General features: G+C 43.6%; 1 protein-coding gene and 2 long non-coding RNA genes across 3 annotated transcripts in view; 1 reads left to right on the forward strand and 2 right to left on the reverse strand.

Annotated features, from left to right (window-relative positions):
* Positions 1-9,251: 9,251 nt before the first annotated feature.
* LOC134161051 (uncharacterized) lies at positions 9,252-14,015 on the reverse strand. Its single transcript, XR_009963809.1, has 2 exons — positions 9,879-14,015; positions 9,252-9,492 (listed from the first exon to the last, which is right to left on the reverse strand). It is a non-coding gene; the product is annotated as an uncharacterized LOC134161051 (long non-coding RNA).
* A 4-nt stretch (positions 14,016-14,019) lies between these two features.
* On the reverse strand, positions 14,020-18,532 carry LOC134161050 (uncharacterized). Its single transcript, XR_009963808.1, has 3 exons — positions 18,434-18,532; positions 15,096-16,049; positions 14,020-14,111 (listed from the first exon to the last, which is right to left on the reverse strand). It is a non-coding gene; the product is annotated as an uncharacterized LOC134161050 (long non-coding RNA).
* Positions 18,533-18,937: 405 nt separating this feature from the next.
* GNA12 (G protein subunit alpha 12) overlaps positions 18,938-24,600 on the forward strand; it is a 38,243-nt gene continuing 32,580 nt past the window's right edge. The window contains exon 1 of the mRNA XM_062613574.1: positions 18,938-19,655. Within this exon, the coding sequence (XP_062469558.1) occupies positions 19,335-19,655 (321 nt within the window). The 5' untranslated portion in view covers positions 18,938-19,334. The remainder of the gene's footprint in view (positions 19,656-24,600) is intronic.

Raw genomic sequence — 24,600 nt, forward strand, 5'->3', positions numbered from 1 at the left:
TTGCGATGATTCCAGGGTCCACACCTGAGAATTGGCAGGGGTCCATACCTGGCAGGTCTGTAAGAATAATTCTCATCTGCTTCAGCAAAATTTCAGCCAGGTCAGTATCGGGTCCCTTCAGGAGCAACAAGCTGACTGCTCACCACACAGAACTCATAGGATGTCCATGTCCCACCGGCTGTGCCACTGGGATCAGGAACATCTGGTGGAATGGCTGGAACAGATGGCTCATGGGGCAGAGGGATACCTCAGTCTGCCGTGGTTGTTTCTGCAGTGATCTTCTCTCACCATAGCTTTATTTCTGAGCCCTCTTTACACAGACATCAGCTGTGGGTGTGATTTATCTCACTTAACTTTAGACATAGGAAAGGTATGTGCCAAAGTCTAAAGGAGGTTCCATTTGCAATGAATGGAGATACACCTCTAAAGAGCTATTTGTCTAACTTAGGTAGATGGCTATCTAAGGCTGAGATGAATTGCCTTCTGAACTGGCTGTTGTTTGGGTTTTTAAAGGACTTTAGAAAGAAACTAGAGAATTAGCCTGGCCTTTAGCATTTAGCTTTTAGATGTGTAATTTAGGAGAGCTAAACCACCTTAAGGGAGAAGTGGAGTAAGAGATTGAGGGAGATGATAAGAAAAGATCTAATTATTTCTGTGAAACGAGAGGAATGAATACATGGAACAGACTTTTCTTCTTGGTATCTGTGTACATGTCCCATAAATTCTCAGCTCTGCAGAAACTATAAGGCATTGTGGTTTTCTACTCATGTGATGCAAAGCAATGAGACTCTACTGAAGTTCACTGATAGAGCTGTGTGCTGTAGTCTGCATTATCCTCATCTCTCTGACTCAATGGAGAAGGATGGAAAACTATATTCCCCCTTAACTTCTGGATATGAGCTCAAAGGGCAAATCTATAGCTGGGAGCATGAATTGCAGGACTGCAGCAAAGTGAAAGGAGACGATGTCATTTACACTACCCAAGAAGATGCTTTTGATCTAGATCCAAATGCTGTCCATCTAAACTGGAAGAAATTAACCTTTGCATCTTTTGAAATATATTCAAATCTACAGGCTTGAAAAGAAGCCATGAATTTCCCAAAATGTCAGAGAGTTGGAATCAGTGTGGATTGCAAGTCCTGGAATGACAGATTTGCAGTGCAAATTTTGAACATGGGCTGTAGATCGTTGCAGTATTTTTCATTCTGTTAAGTCTCACTGTGAGGTATTGCTTTAGGTACCAGCCACTTCCCTCCTCGCATATACATCCAATATGTACAAACCTGGGCTCCTCATCACGTACAGAAATGTCTACATGGGCATAGCCAGCCTCAGCATTGATTGTATGGTTGAAAAAGTGGAAGCAATGATTAAGGAAACAAAATGGCAATTGGGAAGGTTGTAAATGTGATAAACAGTATCACAACTCAAGCCAAAGCAGACTCTCAGCCTGTTCTCATCAAAGTGTAAACGTGTGCTAAGTTTTATGTTGTTCTGTGGGTGGTTTTGTGTTGCTGGACAGCACTTGGTGTAAGGTTTATGATTAATAATGACTTGCAGATACCACTGAAATTCAGATAAATTCTCTAACTCAGTCTAATAAAGAGAAAAATGCCATCTGCAGACCCAAGTTTGAACTGGAGGCCACCCTTGCACACCAGAGCAAGCAGCCTGACACACACAGCTTGATCTCAGTCCTGGATCTCTACCTCAGGTAAGCAACATTTATCAATCAACCCACGTTAAAATCAGATTACTCAAGGTTTTTAATTGAAGTCTGAGAACATTTCTCAGTAATTTGTATTTTAAGTTCAAAAGGAGTTAACAGAAAGTCCAAGTCATTGCCCTGTATTTGCTATGCTACTTCTTATAAAAAGCTGTAAAGCATCAGCTAATGACCACGTTTCAGAATGTACTATTGGGAAACTACTACTTCTCTCCTTTAAGAGCTCACAAGAGCCTGCTGAAAAATTTTCGGATGTAGATTGTTCTTTGGAAAATGTCATTGAAAAATTGGCCACTAGAAAATGCAATTGGAAACATTTTCAATGGAATATTTTTAAGTTTGAAACTGTGTTTTCATCTCAATCAATTGCCTACAGAAACATTTCCATTCTAACACTTAATTTTTAATACATTTAAAGTGTTTCAATAATACTGAAGCAGTCCTTTTCAATATTTCACATACTTACAATGTTTCACCTAAAACCAGCTTTTTCTTGTTTTCATTTTTTTATTTTTACAATTGAAATATTGTTTTAAAGTCTGCATTTAAACATTTGATTGAAACAGTTGTTGAAGAAAATCTTGTATTTGATGTTTATGTACTACAACATAATGGAAGTAATGGCTTACTGCTATCAGAGGTGGTATAATGCCTATGATCGCAAGGAAAGAAATCAAACCGAATCTTGCTTTGCATTGTGTTTAACTCCACTGCTAAAATGATGTATTGTGTAAGTCAGTATCATGCAGTTCAGCACCTTGGGGAACTGTTGCAGGTAAAAATTTCATGCAAACTTTATTACCCCGAATTTGATATTCCTTTGAATGAGAATTCTGGCTGGAGGCTAAGCTGTCAATCGGTTGGTCTGCAGCACTGACAGCTCTGGCAGCACAATTTGCAAAGGAGTCAGAACACACACAAAGCAGAATTTTGCCTATGAACTTTAAGTGGAGATAGTTGCCAAAGCTGGAAAACTGCCTGTAAACCTCTTAGGGGTTTCTGTATTCTTTTATGCCAAACTATTTTCATGGCCTAAGCAAAGATGAAGTCAGGGAGTCACTAGTCGGGGAGACCAACCTCAGTTCTGAGGGGTTCAGACTTTCTGAATCCTGGAGCTGCCACGTGCATTAAAACACTGCACGGGCACATCAGGCTAAGATGTGTAAGCAGCATCTAACTTGTTATTATGCTGTCCCCTGGAGATTGTACTAGACACAGGGTTTGGGACTTTCAGGACATCAGTGTTCTAGGATATTGCAGTTATTTGAATTGAGTTCTCCAAGTCATTCAGCATTAATCAGCTTATACTGTGAAGCCAATCAAATGCGTTCCTCTTGGGGCAGTTTCTGTCTCCCTTGCTCTCGTCCAGTTCTGAGAACTGAATAGTATAGCACTATTTTGTGCTATACCATTAAAAGGTGCACAAGATTTCAACCAAGAGATTGTGATTCCTTTCTTATAAGTCACTGTTTTCTCCATTTTTCCTGCTTGCTCAGTTTCCAGAACTCTTGTTTGCTCTCCACTCTGTGTAATACATAGGCTGATGAGGGTTTGTAGCCCTGAGATCCTTCACCAGAGCACTACTCCATGCAGTGATCTAGTACTCCGAAAGATTAAGGAAAGTGTGTAGATTGAAACTGTAATTCCAGAAAAACCTTGTGCTTTACCAGACTTGTCTGTAGAATAAAAAGGAGGCTCTCCATGTATCAATGCAATGAGCCTTTTGACCTTGGAGACCAAATCCGACTGTGATTTTTGGTTCAAGCCCAGTGAATAAGGTTCTTTTGCTCTTATAGCTTGGATGGCAGCACAGGTATTGCCTGGGACATACCTCCTGGCACAGCAGGAGTTACACCAACACTGTTCTGCCCACACAGTGCCTGGAAGAACTGGGGTAACCATTGTGTCTGACACTTTCCTGAGCAGAAAGCCTATTTCAGCCAACGCAGCACTGAAAGACTATGACACAGAATTTCCTCCTGCGTCTTTCAGGTACTGCAGAATTCTGCCGCGCTCCCAGAAATCACACTTGATATTTCTGTGAATCTCTGTCTTGCCTTTAGGGATGATCCTGGACCCAAACACTAAAAAACAAAAGGCCTCCCATCCCTGCAGTTTTCATCTGTAGACCTGATGCTTCTTTATGAAGGTGGTGTTAATGTCTTTGTACAGCCCAAGCGAGTGGACAGAGCTGATGTGGCTTGTCCACATGGGTCAGCAGCATGGTCCAGCTTCCCAACCTGTGCTGCTTCTCACACTGCTCTGAGCAAGAATATATTGCAAGTCTGGCAGCTGTATCAAGGATTTGAGTGGTGGCTGCCTTAAGTGGTGAGATTTCTAGTTTGATTTGAAAAGCCTACCACTAAGCCAAGTTAGAACAACAGGAAACTCATCCACCCTCCCTTCCCCACCCCCTTTTTTCTGTTCCTCTGCTGCAGAAACTTTCTGATGTTCAGATCAGAGGCTCTCCGGGGTTAAATGCACCATTAGTCACTGGAAAAGAGGGGAAAAAAGACCCTTTAAAAGCAGATGGTGGGTGATAGAGAACCCGTCTGAGAGTAAATACCTCCAACAGCATGTCTGCTTCATCAGATATTAGCATCAAAAGCTGTCTGACAATTTAGCAGCAAACAGCAGTATTGATTTTCTTCCAAACTACAGATACAGGGAGACAAAGATGAAGAGGTGGCTCTTTCATAGGTTCCCCATCATGCCTGGGCATTAACGAGACAGGACTGCCAGACAGTAAAGTACCCGCAACACCCAATCCTGTCCTGTGGTACCAGAAGCCTGTATGTTAGCGGTTATTAAGGGGTACATGAGATAGTTTAAATACAGGCTTGTCAGGAGTGTGTGCAGAATGGAGTGTTACCATCCCAGGGATGAAGTGGGACTGGGGCCAGGGCTAGGCTGTTTCCACCGGGGAAAAAATGGGAAATAGTATAAAGTCATGGAGCTGGGATGGAGTGTGGAAAAGTCCTGGGATGGAGCTTTTCATCGCTGTTTTCAGCAAATACGTGAATTAATTGCTGCAAAGGATCTGAACAGCAATAGCTCCGCTCTACCTCTTCCTTGTTCAGACACTGCACCCATCCTGACTTTTCAGGGTACTGGCAAAGCCATTTTAGCACTTTGCCAACCTGGGAAAATTCCACCTGAGAACTACGGCTGTTGTTTTCTCCTTTATTCTCTGTCCCATTAACTTCTTTCTTACAGGTTGGTAAAGCCTCCTTGTGGTCAGCAGTCAGATCTGGGAACCATTTATTGATGACAAGTGTTTGGTATATCCAGTCCTTTAGAGAACAGCTTCCTTTTTCTGATTTAAATTCGCTGCAACTAGTGGTCTCCCATCAATTACACACACTTCTCCTTGTCTCTCTGCCTGAAATGTCAGTGAATCTGGTAATTTTTGCTCACAGTAGAAGTGGGGAACTAACAAGGATCTCTGGCACAGCCTTCAGTGATTGTATATGCTGAGGCATTAGCAGAACAGCAAGGAAACAGAGGCACTGAAACTTGCTGAAGTTCAATCCCCTGCACAAAATCTTGTATTCAGAGAGTAACTCCTAACACAATGCTTAAGCAGACACCAGGGCACATCATGACAGTGCTGAGGAAAGGCTACACAAGGCAATCTGTGGCTGTGGTCATCGTGTGGACATACAGAATCTTTAGAAAAGAAATACACATGGTAAGAAATAAAGAATAAATCATAATGAAACTGATTTATTCCTGACATAAATGACCACAATTACATTACCTTTCAGTTCTGTCTAAATATGCACCAGAAGGAACTAAGCTGGATATCCACTCTGACCTAGATGGAGTTCTTTATAGCAGCATTACTGTATTGTTAAAATAATGTTTTAAGAGCCAATTTTTGGTCGTTGACTTCATTTTTGCACCCTAGAGAAAGCCAGTGGGGTAAATGTCTATTAAATGAATGTGAAAAACTGATGCCTGCTTTCAAGTGCACATTTATAAATATAGCATCAAATCCAGTGCCTTACAACAGCTTCCTCTCCCAAACAGCCCTGCCTTCCAAGCACTGCCTGCTCTGCTGCAGTAACGATCTCTCTCTGACCAGCCAGAAATAGTCAAGCAGTCTTCCAAAGACAACCTTGTGCTGGTGAGATTTAGCTTTGTCATTGTGGCTTGTCTGCGTTTACTTCACCATATCCTGGTGCTGAGCTGATTTGCTCATTATCAGATTGCTGTTTATTAATCAAAGCAGTAACAATGGGACAGAGGAGCTGGAATACAGCACAGACAGTGCTTCATTTGTTTCAATTGATTTTCCTATCACATTTTATTACTACTATTTGCTTTGTATGCCTTAGGAGGATTGAACTGCACTGTGCAATAGGGGCACATATTTGAATTTCTTTTCTTTTTCGTTTCTGCTGTTTCTGTTATGATAGTCAGAACAGCTGGTTCTTCCAGCAACTAAGCCATGACCTTCTCTGCTTTGAAATAGGGTATGGAGGTTTTGCGATAATGAGACTCTACTAGTGTCTGAAGTCCTGCAGGTGGAGTCCTAGGGAAATCCATAAGGGTCATGGATACTGAGCATATCTGGAAATGAGACCTTCAAGATGACATCTTACAGCTTCTCAGCACTGACCAGAACCACTGCTGTAGCTAAAGCAGCAAGAAGGTATAATGTAAGAGCTTGCAGTTAGACACATACACACTGCTCAGGCCTGGCTCATCAGGTGGTTTCTGGATGAGGTTGTCTCACACTAAAATTGATAGAGATGATGATGTTTTTTCCTTCTTCCTAACTGTTTTCTAATGTCTCTTAGATCACTGTTCCCAAGCTGGATCTTGAAAACTTCAGCCAGCACATCTAAAATGTAGAAAGCTGGAGAAGAACATTTTACAAGGGCCCGTAGTGATAGGACAAGGGGGAATGGCTTTAAATTGACAGAGGGGAGACTGAGATTAGATATGTCCTGGGTTTAGCAGTAGCAGTCAATATATTAGTCAATATAGTCAAGATATTAGGAAGAAACTGTTCCCTGTGAGGGTGGTGAGACCCTGGCACAGGGTACCCAGAGAAGCTGTGGCTGCCCCATCCCTGGCAGTGTTCAAGGCCAGGTTGGACAGGGCTTGGAGCAACCTGGTCTAGTGGAAGGTGTCCCTGCCCGTGGCAGGGGGTTGGAACTGGATGAGCCTTAAGGTCCCTTCCAACCCTAACCATTCCATGATTATGTGGTCAGAAAAGAGCAGATTATTACTGTCAGGAGGTATGTGGTGGTTTATGGAAGTTGACACATGGGTCAACAAAAAGACAAAGGATTACACATGCTGTAAGATTGCATTAATCATCTTCTTTCCATAAACAAGACTCACTGAGAACCAAAAGCAACTGAAAAACTGCCTAAAGAAACTATCAAAATCTGTGTCGAAGCTCCTCTTTTCAGCATAGCTAGGATTTCACTCTAGAGATTTATAAGCAGTTCAACAATATTTACTCTGATATCATCCCATTCAGTGAGTACAACAGGAAACCGACAGTTAGCTGCAACTGTAGGTGTGAGATGCAGTTGCATGGGGAGGTGATAAGAATATGGTTTTTAGCAAAGCTTTGTTTTCTACTTTAATTTTATAACTAGCCTAATTCAGGAATGAGGAGGCAGCAAGCAGGTGGTAGCACTGTCATTAATAAAGTTCAAACCAGAAACCACAAATAGTCAGCTGAGCTGAAAGTTGCTGCCATCTCTTCACTGTTACTAGAAATGTGAGAGTTCCTCACACAGGAATTTCTTTCTTATCACATGTTTTATTTTGCTGAGATGCTGCTCTGGAACTTAAGCACAATGTGTGAGTGTGCCCCCCACAGCCAAATGAGTCTGTACAGAGATGTGCAACGTTATCCTCTTCAGAAATGTGCCACAGAACATCAGATTTACTAGCAGAACTGCTTCTTCTGTTCTACTAGCAGAAGCTTTTGGGTTTTGGAGCTGAGTTTCAGTACCCCGACTGCCTCCTGAAGTACATACAATGTACTTGTCAGCTGTCGAAGTGTCCAAGCAGTATGACTTGGAGCTTGTCTGAGGGTCCCCTATTCTCTAGCAGCTGATGACCTTCAGCAACACCAAATAATTATTTTCTCGCTGGGTTTTTTCAGCAGCAGCAGGGGTAATTGAATGATTGTAAAATAGGACACTAGGCCACGAGGGGTTAAGTGAAAACTAAAATAATGCCATCTGCAGGAACACTTTTTTGGTCACCCTTGAGGTCACCATCAGTTAAAGGGTTAGGAAATATCAGCCCAGGACTTTTAACATCACAAATGGGTTTCTGCAGGCACAGCTTGTGAGCGATGGGAGGGGGTGAGGAGAAAGGGAGGAGAATACCCATGGTGGATTTAACCTGGACTAAATTCAGACGTCTGGATAACATTCACTTGAGCAGTATTGATCAGAGTGGAAACATTAAGTGTCTTTGTTAATCTGGCACTGTTTCCTTCATGCTGTATTATGATTGTTATTAGAACCTATGATTTACTGTGTCCAGCCTGGATCAAACTCAGCAGCTGTACTTCACCAGATGATATTTTCACCCTTTCCTACTTGAAGGGCCTTTATGGCAGCAGCAGGTTTACAGCTCTTTAAAAGCATAATATCTCCCTCCAGTGGTGACGTGATACAGCTTCGGTTTACAAAATCAGGCCATGTGAGTCCCAGTAAATGAGGTGCATGACAATACACTTTGATGTGAAATAATTTTGTGACACACAGAAGAAGAGAATGACCCTTCATTATTAGCCACCTATGTTTATGTTTCTCCCAGTCGAACTACTCTGTCTCCTTGAAAATCCTCTCTTGTACAGCAAAACTCATTTTAATACTATTTGGATTAAAAAAAATAGTTTAATATATGCAAATACCACTGAATTTCCACTCAATTTGCATGTTCTACTGTTTGGATAGTGATCGTTTCTAGCTGCTAATTCCCAAGTTGTACAATAAAATACTGGGTTGAGTCCCATCACCCTGTGGCATGAGGTAATACAGTGCTTTAGACCTTCTGTAGGAAAGAAAGCTCTTTAGATTAAGCTGTTTTGAGTTCAGAAGAGACATATTCAAGCCCTAGTCACCTTGTAACAGATTACCGTATGATACAAGTGCACTGAGGTGGAAGAGATACTGATTTACCTTCCATAAAGTAAATGTAAAGTCAAAAGCCCAAGCATTTTCCAGCACCTCTCCAGTTCTCTGCCTGATTTGTGTGGCCCTTGCTGTGCACCCCAAGTCCCAGACCTTCCACACCTCTCTGATCATCTCTGAATGGCAGATTCATATTACAAGTTGCAAAACTTGTGCAGTCTATGCTGTGAGTACTCTCTTGCTCATCCATTTTGTGTTCCTTACTCAAGTTCTCTGTTTTCCCCATTTCTTTCCTCACATTTCCATATCTGAGATGAACTTTATAAATGACTTTTTTAACCTCCCTATGCCTTACTCTTGTCCCAGTAGAAACAGTGCAATATTAAGATGGATATTAAAATAGCAAGGGAAACAGCAAGGAACATTATTCTATTTAAAAGAGTATTTAGTGTTAATTATGCTTTTCATTTCAATAGTGAATAACCACTCAGTGCTGAAACTGGAAGACTTGCTCAGAAAGGGCTCCATGTGATTATTTGATTATAATATGTCAGTGGTGCTTGTAGTTACCATTCTGCTGATTTCATGCCAAAAACAATGGGCTGTGATGGCTTCAGATTCAGCTGAGCTGTTCCCCTTCTTCTGAGTAGCCTAAATGGATTGAAGAAAACATATTTGAGCATTTTCTTTGAGCTCTCTCATCATCAGAACTGTGATACAGAGTCACTTTCTTCAGCGCTCATGGTATCACAACTCTTTGCTAAAACTTCAGTATATTTTTGAAGATAACATTTTATCTTGCCTCTTCTAGGAGAATACATTCTCCTTCCATTTATTTTGGGTTTCTGGTTGTACTCTTGCCCTGTCACCCACAAATATTCATTGTATGTTTCTTCCTCCTCCTCTTCCAGCCAAGGTTATAAATTAAAATTCAATTTCATTAAAATCATAAGCAATCATTCTCTGGCTCTCATTAGTAATGATTCGGTGCAGGGGGATCTCGGCTGCTCCCACAACTGTAATTCAATTGGACTTACCAGCTCTTGTTCACAAACCGCTTGAGCTGCACTTTCTTCACAAATTTATGGCATCAGCACTGTCCAGAGGTTGAATTACAGCTGCAAGTTTGATCAGGGACTGCATTATTCTGCATCTAATCCCTGCATTCTGACAGCAGCGGGGGGAGCACTGTTGTTTTACAGGAACTGTGCATTGTTCTTCTGCTTTATGTCAGGGGCTGAATTGCCTTTGGAATCAGGGAACTGTCAGCCCAAAGCTACAAGCGAACAACAGGCTCAAAATGACACGGTGTATAAATAACAAACATGGAGACAGTCAAAAAGCAGCACTCCTTCTTCTGCACTCACCTAAATTACTGCAATGGGGATTGACCACAGCCTCTTGCATCATCTGACGCTATCTGAATGTAGTGATGCTCTGAATATGTTGCTGAAATGTGACTCCCAGCTTTTCCTCAAAATGAGGAATTTAATATTCACTGGTGGCAGAAAGTCACCTAAACATTGATTAAATATTTCAGCCAGAAGACATATTCATGCATTCATTTCCACACAAGCCTTTTCTCTTGAGCAGTGACCTGCAGCCTGTGGCATTCTTGGCAGAAAGGGTACATCAGCAGATTGGGAATGGCATGCAGCAGGACCTTTTTCCGCAGAGGTAATATGTTACCCATCAGCTCACAGGACTTTGCTTCCTGCAAGGCAATACACCCCTAACCCTACTTGTACCCACAGTTTAAACCCAGTAGACAACAGAAGCCTTTATCCCTCCCAGAAACACGGTATTATCAGTCAGCTGGCTGAAGCAGGGACTCGACTCTCAGCTTGGAATTGATCTTCATTAGGACTAGCAACGTACCCGCCCCAGGCACAATTAACCTCAGCTTAGGACAGGGAAGAAAAATGGTGCATTGCCTTTGAAAGGTTCTCTTGCTTTAACATATCCATATGCATGTGCTCCACCAGCACAGAGCAGATCCATTGCTGGGCTGTGTCAGTATCTACTACTCATTTAATTGAACTTTACTGTTAAATCATTAATGGAAATCACTGAACATGGGCAATAAGGTAGCTTCACCACCATTCTGCTTTTTGTGGCTTCTGCTAATCTTCTCATGCAGTTCTGCTCATTTTAATAGCAGAATCTGGCATATTCTAGTTTTGCACAGATCCTGGGAGGCAAATTACAGGAGACGTAGAGCAATTCTTATTGACTTTAATGAGGGTTGTGGTTTTTTAAAAAACTACTCGGAAAACTAAGATCCTTTCATTTTCTTCTGCAACTTTGCCTTTTTTACATGCTTTGTTGATGGAAAGACCCTGATGTGAGGCAGGGTATGAGAAATGTCTGCTTTCATGTAACAACTCAGATGAACAGCATTTGGCACTGGATTGCAGCTTTCAGCTGAGCTGTCTGAATCACCTGTTGTGTGCAGTCCCCTGTGGCTGCAGCTTCCTCACGCAGGATCCTCAGTCACTTGTTTCCCAGGTGTGTTCCAATGTGTTTTCAGTGTGTTTTAGTTTTTTCATTTGTACATTTTCTTATCCCTTTGCAAACTGAAATATCCCATCCCCCCCACCATTTCTAATTAACTCCCTGCCACCCTACTTGTGGTAAAACCTGATTTATTTCTCCTTCTCTGCACTGAGAGGACAGATACTTAATCTCCTCTGGGTGGACGCTGAAACACTGTCTGAATAAAATGCTGATCACTCATCTCATTAGTTCCTGCCAGCTCTTCTCTGCATTCCTGCCACCTGTGTTTTGCATCGTTTGCTACCCTTTCTTTAAATGACAGAGTCCCTTCCTTCGCCATTTTTGGAGACTAATCATTCCTACATTAGCTAGTACCCACGTTTATTTATCATATTATTTATCATATTATCTGGAAGACCATGCATATCACAGGCTAGAAAGGATTGTTTGGATAAATAGTTTGAAAGGGTATGAAGCCTATGACTAGAATTTACTGTACTTGCTGTTCTTCTGGGGCATTTCTTTGTGGATAGGGACCTGATTTTTGTATTAATGTCCACTTAGTAGCTGCAGAGGAATAAAGGATTGGGATCCTCCCCCATCCAGGGAGCAATGAAAAAGCATGTTGTAGAAACAAACAAATATAGCAGCCCAAATGAATTAGCATTTTGAAAGCCTCTGTGTTTGATACCCATCTGCAAAGTAAAGAATGAATATGAGATCTGTGTGGATGCATGCATACATGTTTGCAGTGGCAAGCTCTTTCAGATGGCAAACACTCACTGTAAGTGCCAGTATTTTTGCACATCTTGAAAATGTTTGTGTAAAAACAGAAAGAGAAAAGATTGCCCATCTGCAATGTGTGGTGGAAAATTATGTGGGCAGAATGTGCATGTGCAAAGCTAAGGGAAGCAGGTGAAGGAGGTGAAGAATCACTGTTTTCCTTCCTCATGCTGAAGCCTTGAGAGACCCATTTAGTGACACGGCTAATAGCATGCTTTTCAGAGATATCCATTCTGCCTCACTTTTGAAACTAACCTGGGCTGAGAAACTTAACAATGAATTCAGCCAAAGGCTTGGAAGCCTGACTTGCCAGGCCATTAATGGTCTCAAGCAAATACTTTGGACTCTGTTTTATTTATTCATCCTAAAGTGTAGGTGTTAAGAAATATGAGGCTGGTAAGTGGGTGACAGGCATCTGCAAGCATCACTTCAGCAATTCGAGGTAGGAGAGAGCCTTGAAGTAGGATTGTAAAAATTGCATCATTTGTAACCTTTACAGCACCAGCCTTTTTCTTTTTTTTTTTTTAAGAAAAAAACCTCTGTACCCAACAGCTTTCGTTTGGACATGAAGAGAATAACTAAAGAGAACATCTGTTTTCCCTTTAGATGTGGAACTGCAATAGCAAGCCATGCATAAATTTTGTTAAGGCTTGCTAATTTCCTATGAGTTTGGGGAGCTACATGTTACCCGTAGAGATATTTGGCTCTGCATCACCAGATGAAAAGTCATTTTAAAAACAGTGCAGAAAAAAATGGACGTAACTTGGCAGCAAACGTGTTCTGTTCTGTTCTCATGGAGCTCCACTTTCTTTGGCTTTGCTTTAGCACTTTATAGATTTGTGCCTTTTTCTTTTTCCCCTCTTAATTTCACTCATCTTGTTTTCCAATGGCTTTTTATGACATAGATGACTAACCAAAATAGGCACCTGAATTGAAAAAGCTGCTTACTGCTGTGAGGCTTTGTACTCAAAATCAGAGGTCCAAACACTTTCAGGACTTACATTGGGTTTTAAGTTGTATCTGAGATGCCAGACTTTTTGTGTATGCCAAAGACATGTATTTGAGCTAGCATGTGCCTGTTCTGTCCCTTTGTGCTCTAAGAATACATCTTCAGATTTAGAACTTGGAAGCAGAGGCTGTTGAGACATAGTCCCATTCAGATCCCAGTTTCTGTGCCCTTTGAGCAGAACCTCACTTTCTGACCTTTCTATACTCTCTGAATCAAGGTACTCTGTCCCTGAGTATAGTCACAAGAACTTCACACTAAGAACAGAGCTGCAGAACACTTGGCAGGACATGCCTTGAATTACTTTCAGGCTGTGTTAAAAATAGGCTTGTTTTCTCTCAGTAATTAATTGTTTGGGGAGTAATACGAGGTTTTGGTGTTTTGAAAGTAAACTAATCCACTCGTTGGCTGGTGTGTAATGAATGAGAACAGGCTACTGTTAAGCAGTCTGAAAACAGTGAAAATTAACTCCACGAAGTGTCAGAACTCACATATTTTATGTATATGAGTAATGTATCCTCTGTGGGACAGAAGATGAAAATATCACATGGAAAAGAAAGACATAGTGGCTATAAATTTAATAGAAGAAGTAGGCATGCTTTGGTGATGACCTCTGTGGTCTTGACCCAGAGGCATTCGATAGAGTTTTCACAGTTGCCATAGTTGACTTTCATATACTCAGGGTTCTCCTTAACATAGAGTATGATTTCTTCTGCTTTTGTGGGTCACCAGGGTCTAAGGTGCCTCATTCTCTATAGCGTCCACCACAGGAGCGTGGTTCTAAACCCATCTGTCTGTGTCTCAGCCCTAATACCATGCAGCCTTTTCACTGTTTCCTGCAACTTGTCCACCTGATACAACCGATCACCAACCTGTGCACATGTTTTGCAGGTAGAAGAGTCTGGGCACTCCTTGCCATCCTACTGTCTGTCCTTCCTTAGGAGTTCCATCTGGATAGAAGCATCAGACATCTCAGGGGCTTTCTCTAAAACCAAGAAACACTGGTTTTAACTCTGAGACAAGTACATTATGGCAGAGATCTAGAACACTTCCCTGGGCTGTGGGGGAATAAAATCAAACAATTATCATTTGAAAGCACTGTTATTCATTTCTCTTCCAGTCTTACCATTAAAAGGCTGCTCATGGTTCTCTAGTTCTTCATGTGGACATAGTTTTTAATGTCCTGATGTCAATAGAAGCTCAAGTTTAGGCAAATCTGGATATAAAAAAAAGGACACATATTCCAAACAACTGTATAGTAAAGCAATATTTAAAAGCACAAAGCATACACTGAGGTACAAATTCACTAGTAAGTGGATTTTTGCTTGAGGGACGCCTAAATACTTCAGTGCTCTTTGGCTTCATGGGAGTTGAGACTACAATCCTTTCAAAAAATTTGAATCTCTGAGAAAGAGCATATTACAATACAGATCATAAAGTCTTGCAGAAAACATCTAGCCAAGGTCTCAGTACCTCCAGCAAAAAACTAATATATTAGTACTAGAAGGTTCCCGTATGCTTAATTATGTTACTAGGAAATAGTTGATCTATTTATTTGAACTATTTTTGTTTCATTCCTCCACAGGAGAACATTATTCATCTGTCTCTCTCCACATTTTCATTCTGCTATGGGGAGTGTGCAGAGAGAAGGTAATAGAAAAAGCCATATAAAACCTCTGAGAATGCAATAAGCAGAACATGGCACTTTTAACATGACAAAACTACCGGCTTAGGTAAGGGCTTGAAGTGCCTATAAACTCCAGCACCTCCTGAGGCAAAGGGAGTCAGAGTCTCAACAACAGAGAAGCAGCACAAGTTTAGATCATAAATGTTCTTCAGATCTACAAGCTTTGCTAGCTGAATGCATAACGAGCAATTCAAGGGCCCCAACATCTTTAAGTCAGCCTAAGCCAGGAGTGCGTCTGCCCTGCAGTAACAGCAGTTTAATATTTTGACTCTGTTTGCTCACCTAGCACAGTGGTCAGAAAGGACAAGGTGGGTGATATATCAACTCAGGTGATTCCATCAGTGCATACTTCTTGCTGTTGTCTTAAGACTGCCGGGTTCTTGTCTGAATGCTGAAGTTTAAATTACATTAGTGCTCTGATATTGCTACGTGGTTCTGTACTGCAAGGTGGTGAGCATATCCTTCTTGTTATTTATTTGCTTCCCAGTTTCACTGAGCAAAATATTCTTCCTGGCAGTGACAGTGTCTGGTGGCACACAGGAAAACAAAAGCCATGTCCCAGGTGTGGGCAAACATTCAGCTTTGTAATACAGCATTCATTACTTGCATTCTCAGCTGCACTTCCTCCACATGGTGCCTTCGCTGATGGTGTTGATAATATGCTTTCAGAGGACAGAACACAGTCTTTTAAGCTCTGGGTCTCAGTGGACTGGGTAATAAATGGGCCATCATCCAGGTGGGCACTTGGGAAGATTTTGGGATTAGCCAACTACGAGCTTTGAGGCACTGAAATGATCACTCTGCATCCTTTCAAAGACTAAATCCATATATCCATATATCTTCTCTATGCTTGACCCGGGTAGAAACAAGTGGAGCTTATAACGGATAGAAAGGACCAAGGTCAGGCAGCTCAACTCTCATTTCACATACTCCTGTGGCCAGCATTCATCAGTGAGGCCACATCCTCTTCTCACCTTTCTGTAAGCAGAAAATGGGAGTTACTGGCTGAAGCTCAGTATCAGTGTTTTTCCATAACTACCTCTTCATTTACCAGAGCTGCCCAGATGTCATTCCCATCTGCAATGAGGTCTTCATGTACCACCAGCTTTACCAGCTGCCATTCAGCTTTTCAGCTTTAATCTTCTGCCGTCTGTTTTCAGGGCTAGGGCCTGAGAAGTTCATGCTCCAGCCTTTCCCTGAAGAGCTCCCTGTCTTTCTGCTCATAATTCAGTTGCTCTGTAGGCAACAAGGGAGATGGAAATAATGTTGCCCGCATTGCCTCTGTCTTTCTGTGCTCCAATCCTCTGTTTTCTTCCATCTTTTAGTCCCTCCCTCCCTCTCTATTTATGGAAGATGAAGGCAGGAGAAATAGAAGCAACTGTACAAGTATTTCTTCATCTCAGCAGAAAGAAGAGTTATAGGAAGAAACATAGATGGGGAAAAAACAAAACAGAGTAAAACCAGAAAAAAGTAAAGCTGGAAACCTGAGAAAGTAAGACAAGGAAGAGAAAAAATGAAGTCAGCGTTGTTTTGTATCAATATAAATTGTTTTAATTGCAGTCTAAGCCCAAAGAAGAGAGATGAACTAGAAATCTTGAAGAACAGAACTGGGCAGATGATAAGGAAAAGGAGAAAGGGAAGGCATTGGGACTGAGTAGAAGCCAAGCTTTTACTGGGGTGCTTACACCAATTGCTTACACTCAGACCATCTGCAGAAACATCAACAGGGATCACCACAACCATTTGTGAGGTTCTCCCATGTCCCTCAGCAGAGCAGCAGAAGCCATCTGGCTGCAGATCCACAGCAGCAAACAAAATGAGGAACCACAGTGCTGCAGGGAAAAGAGGGAAGGGAGGACCTTTTCCTTTTGACAATTTGATGCAAGCTGTTGAAAGCTGCTTTCATGGATGACGACTGCATAGAGGACTAAGGATGTCTGGCAACTGGTTTGTTTGATTAGTTTATTGTATACCTTAATTTCACCCTCACAGATGAAGCAGGCCTATTGCAGGAGCTGGATTGCACTGTGAATTCTCTGCCAAAAGCCGTAAGAACCTCAGAAGTCTGAAGAGGACCTGAAGTAGGGCACAGACAAAGCTAGTGGGGCATGAGCAACTGAGCTAATCAGCAAATGCCAGTCTGGGCACTTCACAGTTACACAGGGGCTGATTTCCAGGCAGTTTGGCATCTGCGGACTGTAGCGGGAGTCTTGAGCGCTCAGCTGTTGTGAAAATCAGGCCTTCAGAGCATGGGGGGCTTGGGGTTGATTTGTCTTCATCGCGCTGACTGGCTTCTTGTGGGGCAATGATGACATCCAGTGGGAAAAGTCGTGAATTACAACGCTATTTTATACGTGGGGCGAGCTGCTGCCAGGTCTCAAACTACAGTCGAAGGATAAGATCCTGAAAACTTTCTCAGGAAGGGTTCTGTGCTGTAGTGAATGGCTCATGACCAAGGGTCTTGTGCTGTTCTCCTCCTGACTTCTGCAGTACCTGAAGGTGTTTTTAGGTGTCTATCCTTGCTAAGGAGAAAAGGACTCGCTTGGGAAAGTGTTGACAACAGCATCCCAGTGTGATGCTGTTTTCAGATTTTCACAAAGGTTTTGTTTAACTGCTTTTGGGTTTGTTCCAGATCTGTGACTTCCCAGTCTCTTGGGACATCTTAAAGCTTTGTAACATCTTTAACTTTGTATGAAATCCCTCTGATTTGACAAGTTTCCTTCAGCTCTCTCTATTTGTTTCACTTGCCCCACTATTTGATACAGTCCTGGGATGGAAAAATTTACCCAAATCTTAAACAGGATTAGATGGTTATGGCGTAAATAATTGGAAGAACAGGCAAAGGAAGTAATGCAGAAAGGACAAAATAATCTCATAGAACAGAGGACCTGCCTGTCTTTAAGGACTGCATTTTGCAGCCAGAAGGTGTGGGATCCCAGCCACTGCCAGGCCATCACATACCAGCTGCTTCTGAAAACGCTTTCTTTTTCCTCCTCCAGTACCTAATCAGTAGAGCAAGGGGATTTTCTTCCAGGTGCGTACTTTGATACTTTAATCCCTGCCTCATCATCAGCCCAGCACTCGATTGCTTCAATATGCTGTACAAGGAATTACACCTGACATCAATCAAGAAATGAAATTTCTCACAGAATCACAGAGTAGTTTGGGTTGGAAGGGTCCTTAAAGCTCATCCAGTTCCATGGGCAGGGTCACCTTCTACTAGAGCAGGTTGCTCCAAGCCCCATCCAGCCTGGCCTTGAACACTGCTGGGGATAGGGCAGCCACAGCTTCTCTGGGCAGCCTGTGCCAGTGCTCCCCTCATAGTAAAGTACACTCTCATAGTAAAGAATTTCTTCCTAATATCTCATCTAAACGACCCTTCTCTGTCAGGTTAAAGCCATTCCCCCTTGTCCTGTCCCTACAGGCCCTTGTCCAAAGTCCCTCTCCAGGTTTCTTGTAGCCCCCTTTAGGCACTAGGAGCTGCGCTGAGGTCTCCCTGGAGCCTTCTGCAGGCTGAACAAACCCAGCTCTCTCTGTCTTCAGAGCAGAGCTTATCCGCCGACAAAACCCAGTACGAGCTGCGGTGTGTTCTGTGTGTGTCAGCGGCACTAGCACCTCACCGGGAGCTGCTCCGGGGGCAGCTGAGCCTCAGGCTGCAGCCTGCAGAGAGATCCTCGTATAGTCACTGCATGACTTTCACAACTGCATCACTCAGGTGTGCGCTAACCGCCGCTGGTCCGCTGTCACCCAGCACGTTAACACCACTCCCCGTTACCGCGGCTCCGCCCGTTACAGGCCGGGCCCCTTCCCCTCAGGGCCCGCCTCAAGCCAACGGCCTTTCCGTCACGACCCGCTCGGCCGGCCCGCCTTCTCCCACAGCGAGGCCCCGCCCCCTGCCGGACAGCCCTGCGCCGGCCCTCCCGGCGCTGCTCGCCCTGCCTCGCCTTGAGCCTGCTGCTCGCTTGCTCCCGCCCCACATGGCGGCTTCTCCAATCGGAAGCAGGAGCCGTTGATTGACACTCTTGTAATCCAATGAGACGCAGCCTTAGCGGGGCGGGACGGCCGAGCGGGCACCTCCCTCCGGTGGCAGCGGCGGCGCTCCCTGACTGAGGGGGCTGCGGGCTGCGCGTCCCTCCGCCCCGCCGCGCCTCAGCGGCACCGGAGGCGGCCGCTGGCTGAACCCGGGCCGAGGGGCTCGGAGGGGTCTTTCCGCCGCTCACCGACCCCTCGAGCGGACCGGCGGTGCCCCCTCCCCGGGCAGGGCCTGCGGGCCGCGCCCCGCAGCCGCCACCCCTCCCCCCGGCCGGCCGGCCTCCCGGGGCCGCGCCTGCCTCCACTCCCTGTGCAGCGTCGCCAGCCGAGCCGGGAGAGGGGGAATGGGCGGTCCCGGCCCTTAGCCCCCGGCTGCGGCGGCTGCTCCGCCTCCAGGGTCCCAGCGTCTCGGTGGCCTCCGCCCGATGCTGGCGGAGCTGGCTGGGGTCTCCGCGGCGTTGTGAGCGCTCCTGCCGTCCCGCAGCCGCCATGTCCGGCGTGGTGCGCACCCTGAGCCGCTGCCTGCTGCCGGCCGAGGCCACGGGCCGAGCCGGGGAGCAGCCGCGGCGGGAGGGCAAGGAGCGTAGCCGCGATGCAGAGCGGGAGGCGCGGCGGCGGAGCAGGGAGATCGACGCGATGCTGGCCCGGGAGAGGCGGGCCGTCCGCCGCCTCGTCAAGATTCTGCTGCTGGGCGCCGGCGAGAGCGGCAAGTCCACCTTCCTCAAGCAGATGCGGATCATCCACGGCCGCGAGTTCGACCAGAAGGCGCTGCTGGAGTTCCGGGCCACCATCTACGAGAACATCCTCAAGGTGAGGGGCGGGAGAGGGCCCTGGTCGGGGGGAGCGATGGCTCCAGCCGCTTTCGGCCGGGGCGGTCGGGGATGGAGGCCGGCGCCGATACATCTCGCAGCTTTTGGGGGTTTGGGCCGTGCCCAGAATCAATGTCGGAAAAGGATGAGAGCTCGGTCGGGGCGACGGCGGCCGCTCCTCCGGGCTGCTCCGCCGCCTCTCTCGGGTGCACCCGCTCTCCGGGCAGGGGGTTTCTGCGGTGCAGGTGTTTTGAAGGCGTGTACCTTTTGTGCGATGGCTTGGCGGGCTGCGGGGGGCGAGACTGAGGGTTTTATCCGTCAGAAGGCCTCGTTTGTGCAAAGGCTCAAAGGAAACTTCCCTGCAAAAGGGATTGAGAAAAGCTTTGTGGAAACGTAGAGGAAAGAGGATATAGGTGTGGCCTGCTCTCTGGAAAAAACATTATGAGAGCATCCTCGAAGTCAGAACTGATGAAACTTCAAAATTTGAAGAAATGATGAGGATTTCTCATGTCTCTGCGGAGTGCTCTGAGTCTGTGTACCTCGAGATGGGACAAGAAGCAGGTCTTTATGGAGATGTTGTAGCTGTGAGTGATTGTTACTCAGTACATCTTTAGAAATGGCTTTAAACTGAAAGAGGGTGGATTTGTATTAGATACTAGGAAGAAGTTCTTCCTTGTAAGGGTGCTGAGGCACTGGCACAGGATGCCCATAGGAGCTGTGGCTGCCCCATCCCTGGCAGCCTTCAAGGCCAGGTTGGACAGGGCTTGGAGCAACCTGGTATAGTGGAAAGTGGCCCTGCCCATGGCAGGAGGTTGGAACTGGGTGAGCTTTAATGTCTCTTCCACCTCTAACCATTCTATGAAATGGAGAAGCATAGGCCCTTGGGAGTGTGGGATGTTACCAAGCATTGTGCTGCAATGAAAATAACTTTGTTTTGGTACCTTAGAAAAGAAGATTTTGTTCAATGTGTGTGCAGGCTTTATAGTGCTGTAATGTATTTGTCTAGTGATTGGAGAATATGAAGGCTACAGGTAGAGCCTTTAGTCTACAGACAGCTAAGAAAATGAGCCTTGACATTTACTGTTTATTTCTGGGAAACAAGGTTTGATGCCCTGTGCTGAAAAAATCTCACTGAAGAATATATCTCTCTTCATATTTTTTTCTCCAAAAGAACTGCTCCTTTTCTGCCTGTATTTTTCTGTAAGACTGTCTTTATTCTTAGGTGGGCGTGGATTTGTAAGACTGAGATTTGGAGCAAATTAAAGGAAAGGGAATCGTGCAAGTGAAGAATCACAAGAGTTACTTCTAAATTTTCAGATTTGTTTCTAAATAGAAGCTTTATATGTACTTAATAAGTGCATGCATACAGTGACTCTTGTTTTTAGAGAATGTTGCTATTCTATGGAGGGCTTTTGCTTCTGTTAGTGAGCAGGAAAATTGTTGGCTAATTTTCCTTTCATTCTTTTTCATCCATTTTCAGGATTACAGGAGCCCATTAACTGCAAGAAAGTTGAAGCTCGGCAGCTTCTCTTTATTTGTAGTTATGTGAGCAAGGGGAGTGTTAGGAGGCTTTCTCTTCTATACACCTAGAAGAGTTGGATTTTAGAGGTCTTAATGTGTATTTTGGTACTGCCAGGGATTTATTTGTTACTGCTACTGGTTTAAAGTAGTAGCAGAGGCTTTTAAGGAAGCACTTTGTGAAAACAGGAAAAATCTGAGACTTCTTTCTCTTTGAGTTGTCTAAGCAATACTAGTTCTGGTAGAATTTAATATTTTATGTATGCAGAAAGTCTAGAGCTTTCAGCAGTAAAGCTTGGTGTGCTTTGAAAGAAAAGTGTCTCCATCTTGTAGTAGGGCAGGCTGAGTTATGCACTTGAAACACTTGTCTGCTGGATGGCTTTGAGCAGTTGCAGACCTTAGGGTAGAATCCAGGTCCTCAAGGTAGCGTGCTAGTTTGATTTCAAGACTGGTAGTTACCAACACTTCTTGGACTCTTGTCAGCTGAACATCTTTTTAAGCCTCCTAATCATCAAACTAGAATTTGTAAGTGTTTTTGTATGAGTTAATATGCTTCAACAGGTTGTGCTTTTGGCCTTGCAGGCTGTGATTTGGGAGCATTAAGTTAGGCTGTCCTTTTAGCTAGGGCAGTATCTCTTACCCTCTGCCTTCTCTGTTTCTCCAGATGGCAGAAGTGGCTCTTGAATATAAGAATACAATTTACTCTTCACCCATAGGTTTTGGGGAATGCCTTGGGGGTGGTCGCTATGGAAAGAGCAGGCATAAGAGAGTACAAACAAAGGGAAGTAAATGAGTTTTCTGGTGGGAAGGAGGTCTGAGACTGGAGGGTGGGAAGAAGGCATTAGATATTCTGTTTGCTTTGTGCTCATCTGAAAAAAAAACCTCCTAACACCTGGATATTCTGCCGTAATCATCAGGGAGAAATCAAATACCACAACAGAATTATATGGCTTTCAAAACATAGCGGTGTTGTCAATGCATTTATTTTAGGGTAATTGAGTAATACTTTCTTGTGTTCAACTTTTTTCTGTGGATAACCATAAAATGTTTCAAGTAAACTTGTTCTGCTTCTTTGATGTAAATTGTCAAGTGAATCTGATTGCTATTCTTTCTATAATAGTGTTTAGATTACTTATTCTTTTCACTTTTTCAGGAAGTTCAGACTAGAATCATCACTCATTAAGACTAAATGGAACGGAGATCATCATGTGTCTGGCTTACCAGAAAATATATAACATGAATTCTTATGATGTGTGGACTGTGTGAGAATGATCCTATCAAATAGCATATGAATCTGTTTGATGTTAAGTACAGCTGCAGCAACCTTGGCCCCTTTTTCCACACAGTTCTCAGCATGGTCAAACAATGGTTCTGTTAAGCTTCTGCAACACTGAGATCTGAGTTAGAAATGCAGTGTAAATCTCTGGGATTAAATGGTCAATTTTCATTTTCCAGCCATGACTAAACTTCTCACTGAAGGAGGAGGTTTCCTACTCTCTCAATAGTGCTTGATATTTCTGAAGTGCTTATTGCAGTAGTATTTAGTCAGTCTATACAGCTTATGGAGAAAGAGGAAACTGATTCAGAGAACAATCAAACCTTTTAAAATAACATTGCTCAAGTATTCATTGACATTAGTGTCTGCTTCCATTTTATCCAGAGTTTTCAGCTTCTTGCTTTTCTGATATCTTTCCAGTGCTGAGTTCTCTCCTCACCCTGTTCTTGCTATTTCTCGTCTCCCACTTTGGGGAAACCCTAGTTAAAAACAAAATGCTGAAACGAAATAAATCTGTGATACAGAATTTACTTTTCCATTTAGTACAGGTGATGGTTCAGGGCCTTGCTAGCTTTTTCTGGTATTTGTGGGATGGTCTTCAAATACATTAGTTTTGCTTTGGTTTAAGGTAAATAGTCATCGGTTAACTAGGGTTTTGCTTGTTAATCGGGGCTAAGTTTCAAAGTCACTTTCTGAAACTTTTTGATGACTGAAGTGAAAAGCAGTAGTGTTAATGTTCTGGTATGAGTACACAGGCTTCGTAACTTTAGCACACCCACCTGGAAAAGAAAAGTGGATAGGACAGGGCTAGCTGCTGCAGCATGAATTTTAAGATGACTCTTGGGTTTTCAGGGAAGCTTGGAAAACTTTCTGTACCTTTAGTTTCAAATCTGTGAGATGTCTGATCATGTTAAATGAGCATTTTGATGCATTCCAACTACAGCTGAAGAAATCTTTTGATACCTTCCAAAACAGATAGGTTGGCCTTGCTACTTCCTTTGATAACAGTTAAAGGTCTTAGATACCTGATGAATCATGGCTCTGATGTTCCTTGTCTAAATGTTATTTTGTTTCAAGTACAAGAATGTCATGCTGCTTGAAAAAACCTGGTTCAGCTGCATAAGAAAATAATCTACAAGCACAAGAGTGGTTCTTGCACCAGCTTCTTTGGGGGATTTCAATCTGAAAAGAGGAAAAAAGTTCAGCTTTTAAAAGCCTAAAGTATAATCTGTTGAGGTTTCTGGTAATGTTAGTTCCAGTGTTGAAAATGAGAAAGCCACCTGAAGGTTTCAGTACATCTGTGAGTGTGTTCTTGTTGTCTGTGGTGATTGACTGAGGAAGTACTTCTGAGGAAATGTCATGTAACTTTGCTTGAAGGCTCTGAGTTTGGGGGAGAAAACCAAAGATTTTGAACATGAAGATTCCCTTAGGATATATCTTTGGGACTTTTGAGTGCAGTTGTAGTACACATGGGTATACCTGAGAGTTTCTTCTTATCAGCTTGTATTTGAGTGACAGTAGAGCGGACAAAATGAGTAGCCCGTGCTGAAGCCCATTTTAAGGTGAGCTTTGGACTTCTGCAGCCAATACTAAGCCCAGACAGCTGCTGTTTCGTTGCTGCAGGTACTCTGTATACCTTGAATGGGCTTATGTTGTGTTCATGGTCTCTGACTGTAAGGTAGGTGTACTTTGTGTCACTGAAAACCAAAACAAGAAAACCTGCAACTTGTAGGCTTCAGTCAGGTACAGACAGGACCTCTGAGAAGTGGGAAAGAATAGTCCTCTATTTAGTTGGGAGCTACACTTTGACCAAATTACCTAGTCATTTATAATGCAAGCATATTTCTTCTAACAGCGCAAAGGTGAAGGGGGCATAGAATACATCTTCCCATTATGTAAACTCTAGTTACTCCTTAAATTGACTTGACTCCACATTCCCTTGGGTTTACATGCAGATGAGCCTGTTAGGAGGGGATGATAGTGACACTCAATCTGTTGCTTCAAAGCTGGGGTCTAGCTCTAATTGCGTAGTTGGTCACAGGACAGTGTCAGTCTCATTTCTGCTGGGACACCTTCTTCTGAAAGGAATGACAGTACATGGTAAAAACTGTGGCTAATTAGGAGCTTTTGCATTAAATTTAACATACAAGTG

The sequence above is a fragment of the Pezoporus occidentalis genome, unplaced genomic scaffold (genome assembly GCF_034315485.1).
Source record: "Pezoporus occidentalis ecotype Australia unplaced genomic scaffold, CSIRO_AGI_Poc_V1 ctg169, whole genome shotgun sequence".
Lineage (NCBI taxonomy): Eukaryota > Metazoa > Chordata > Aves > Psittaciformes > Psittacidae > Pezoporus > Pezoporus occidentalis.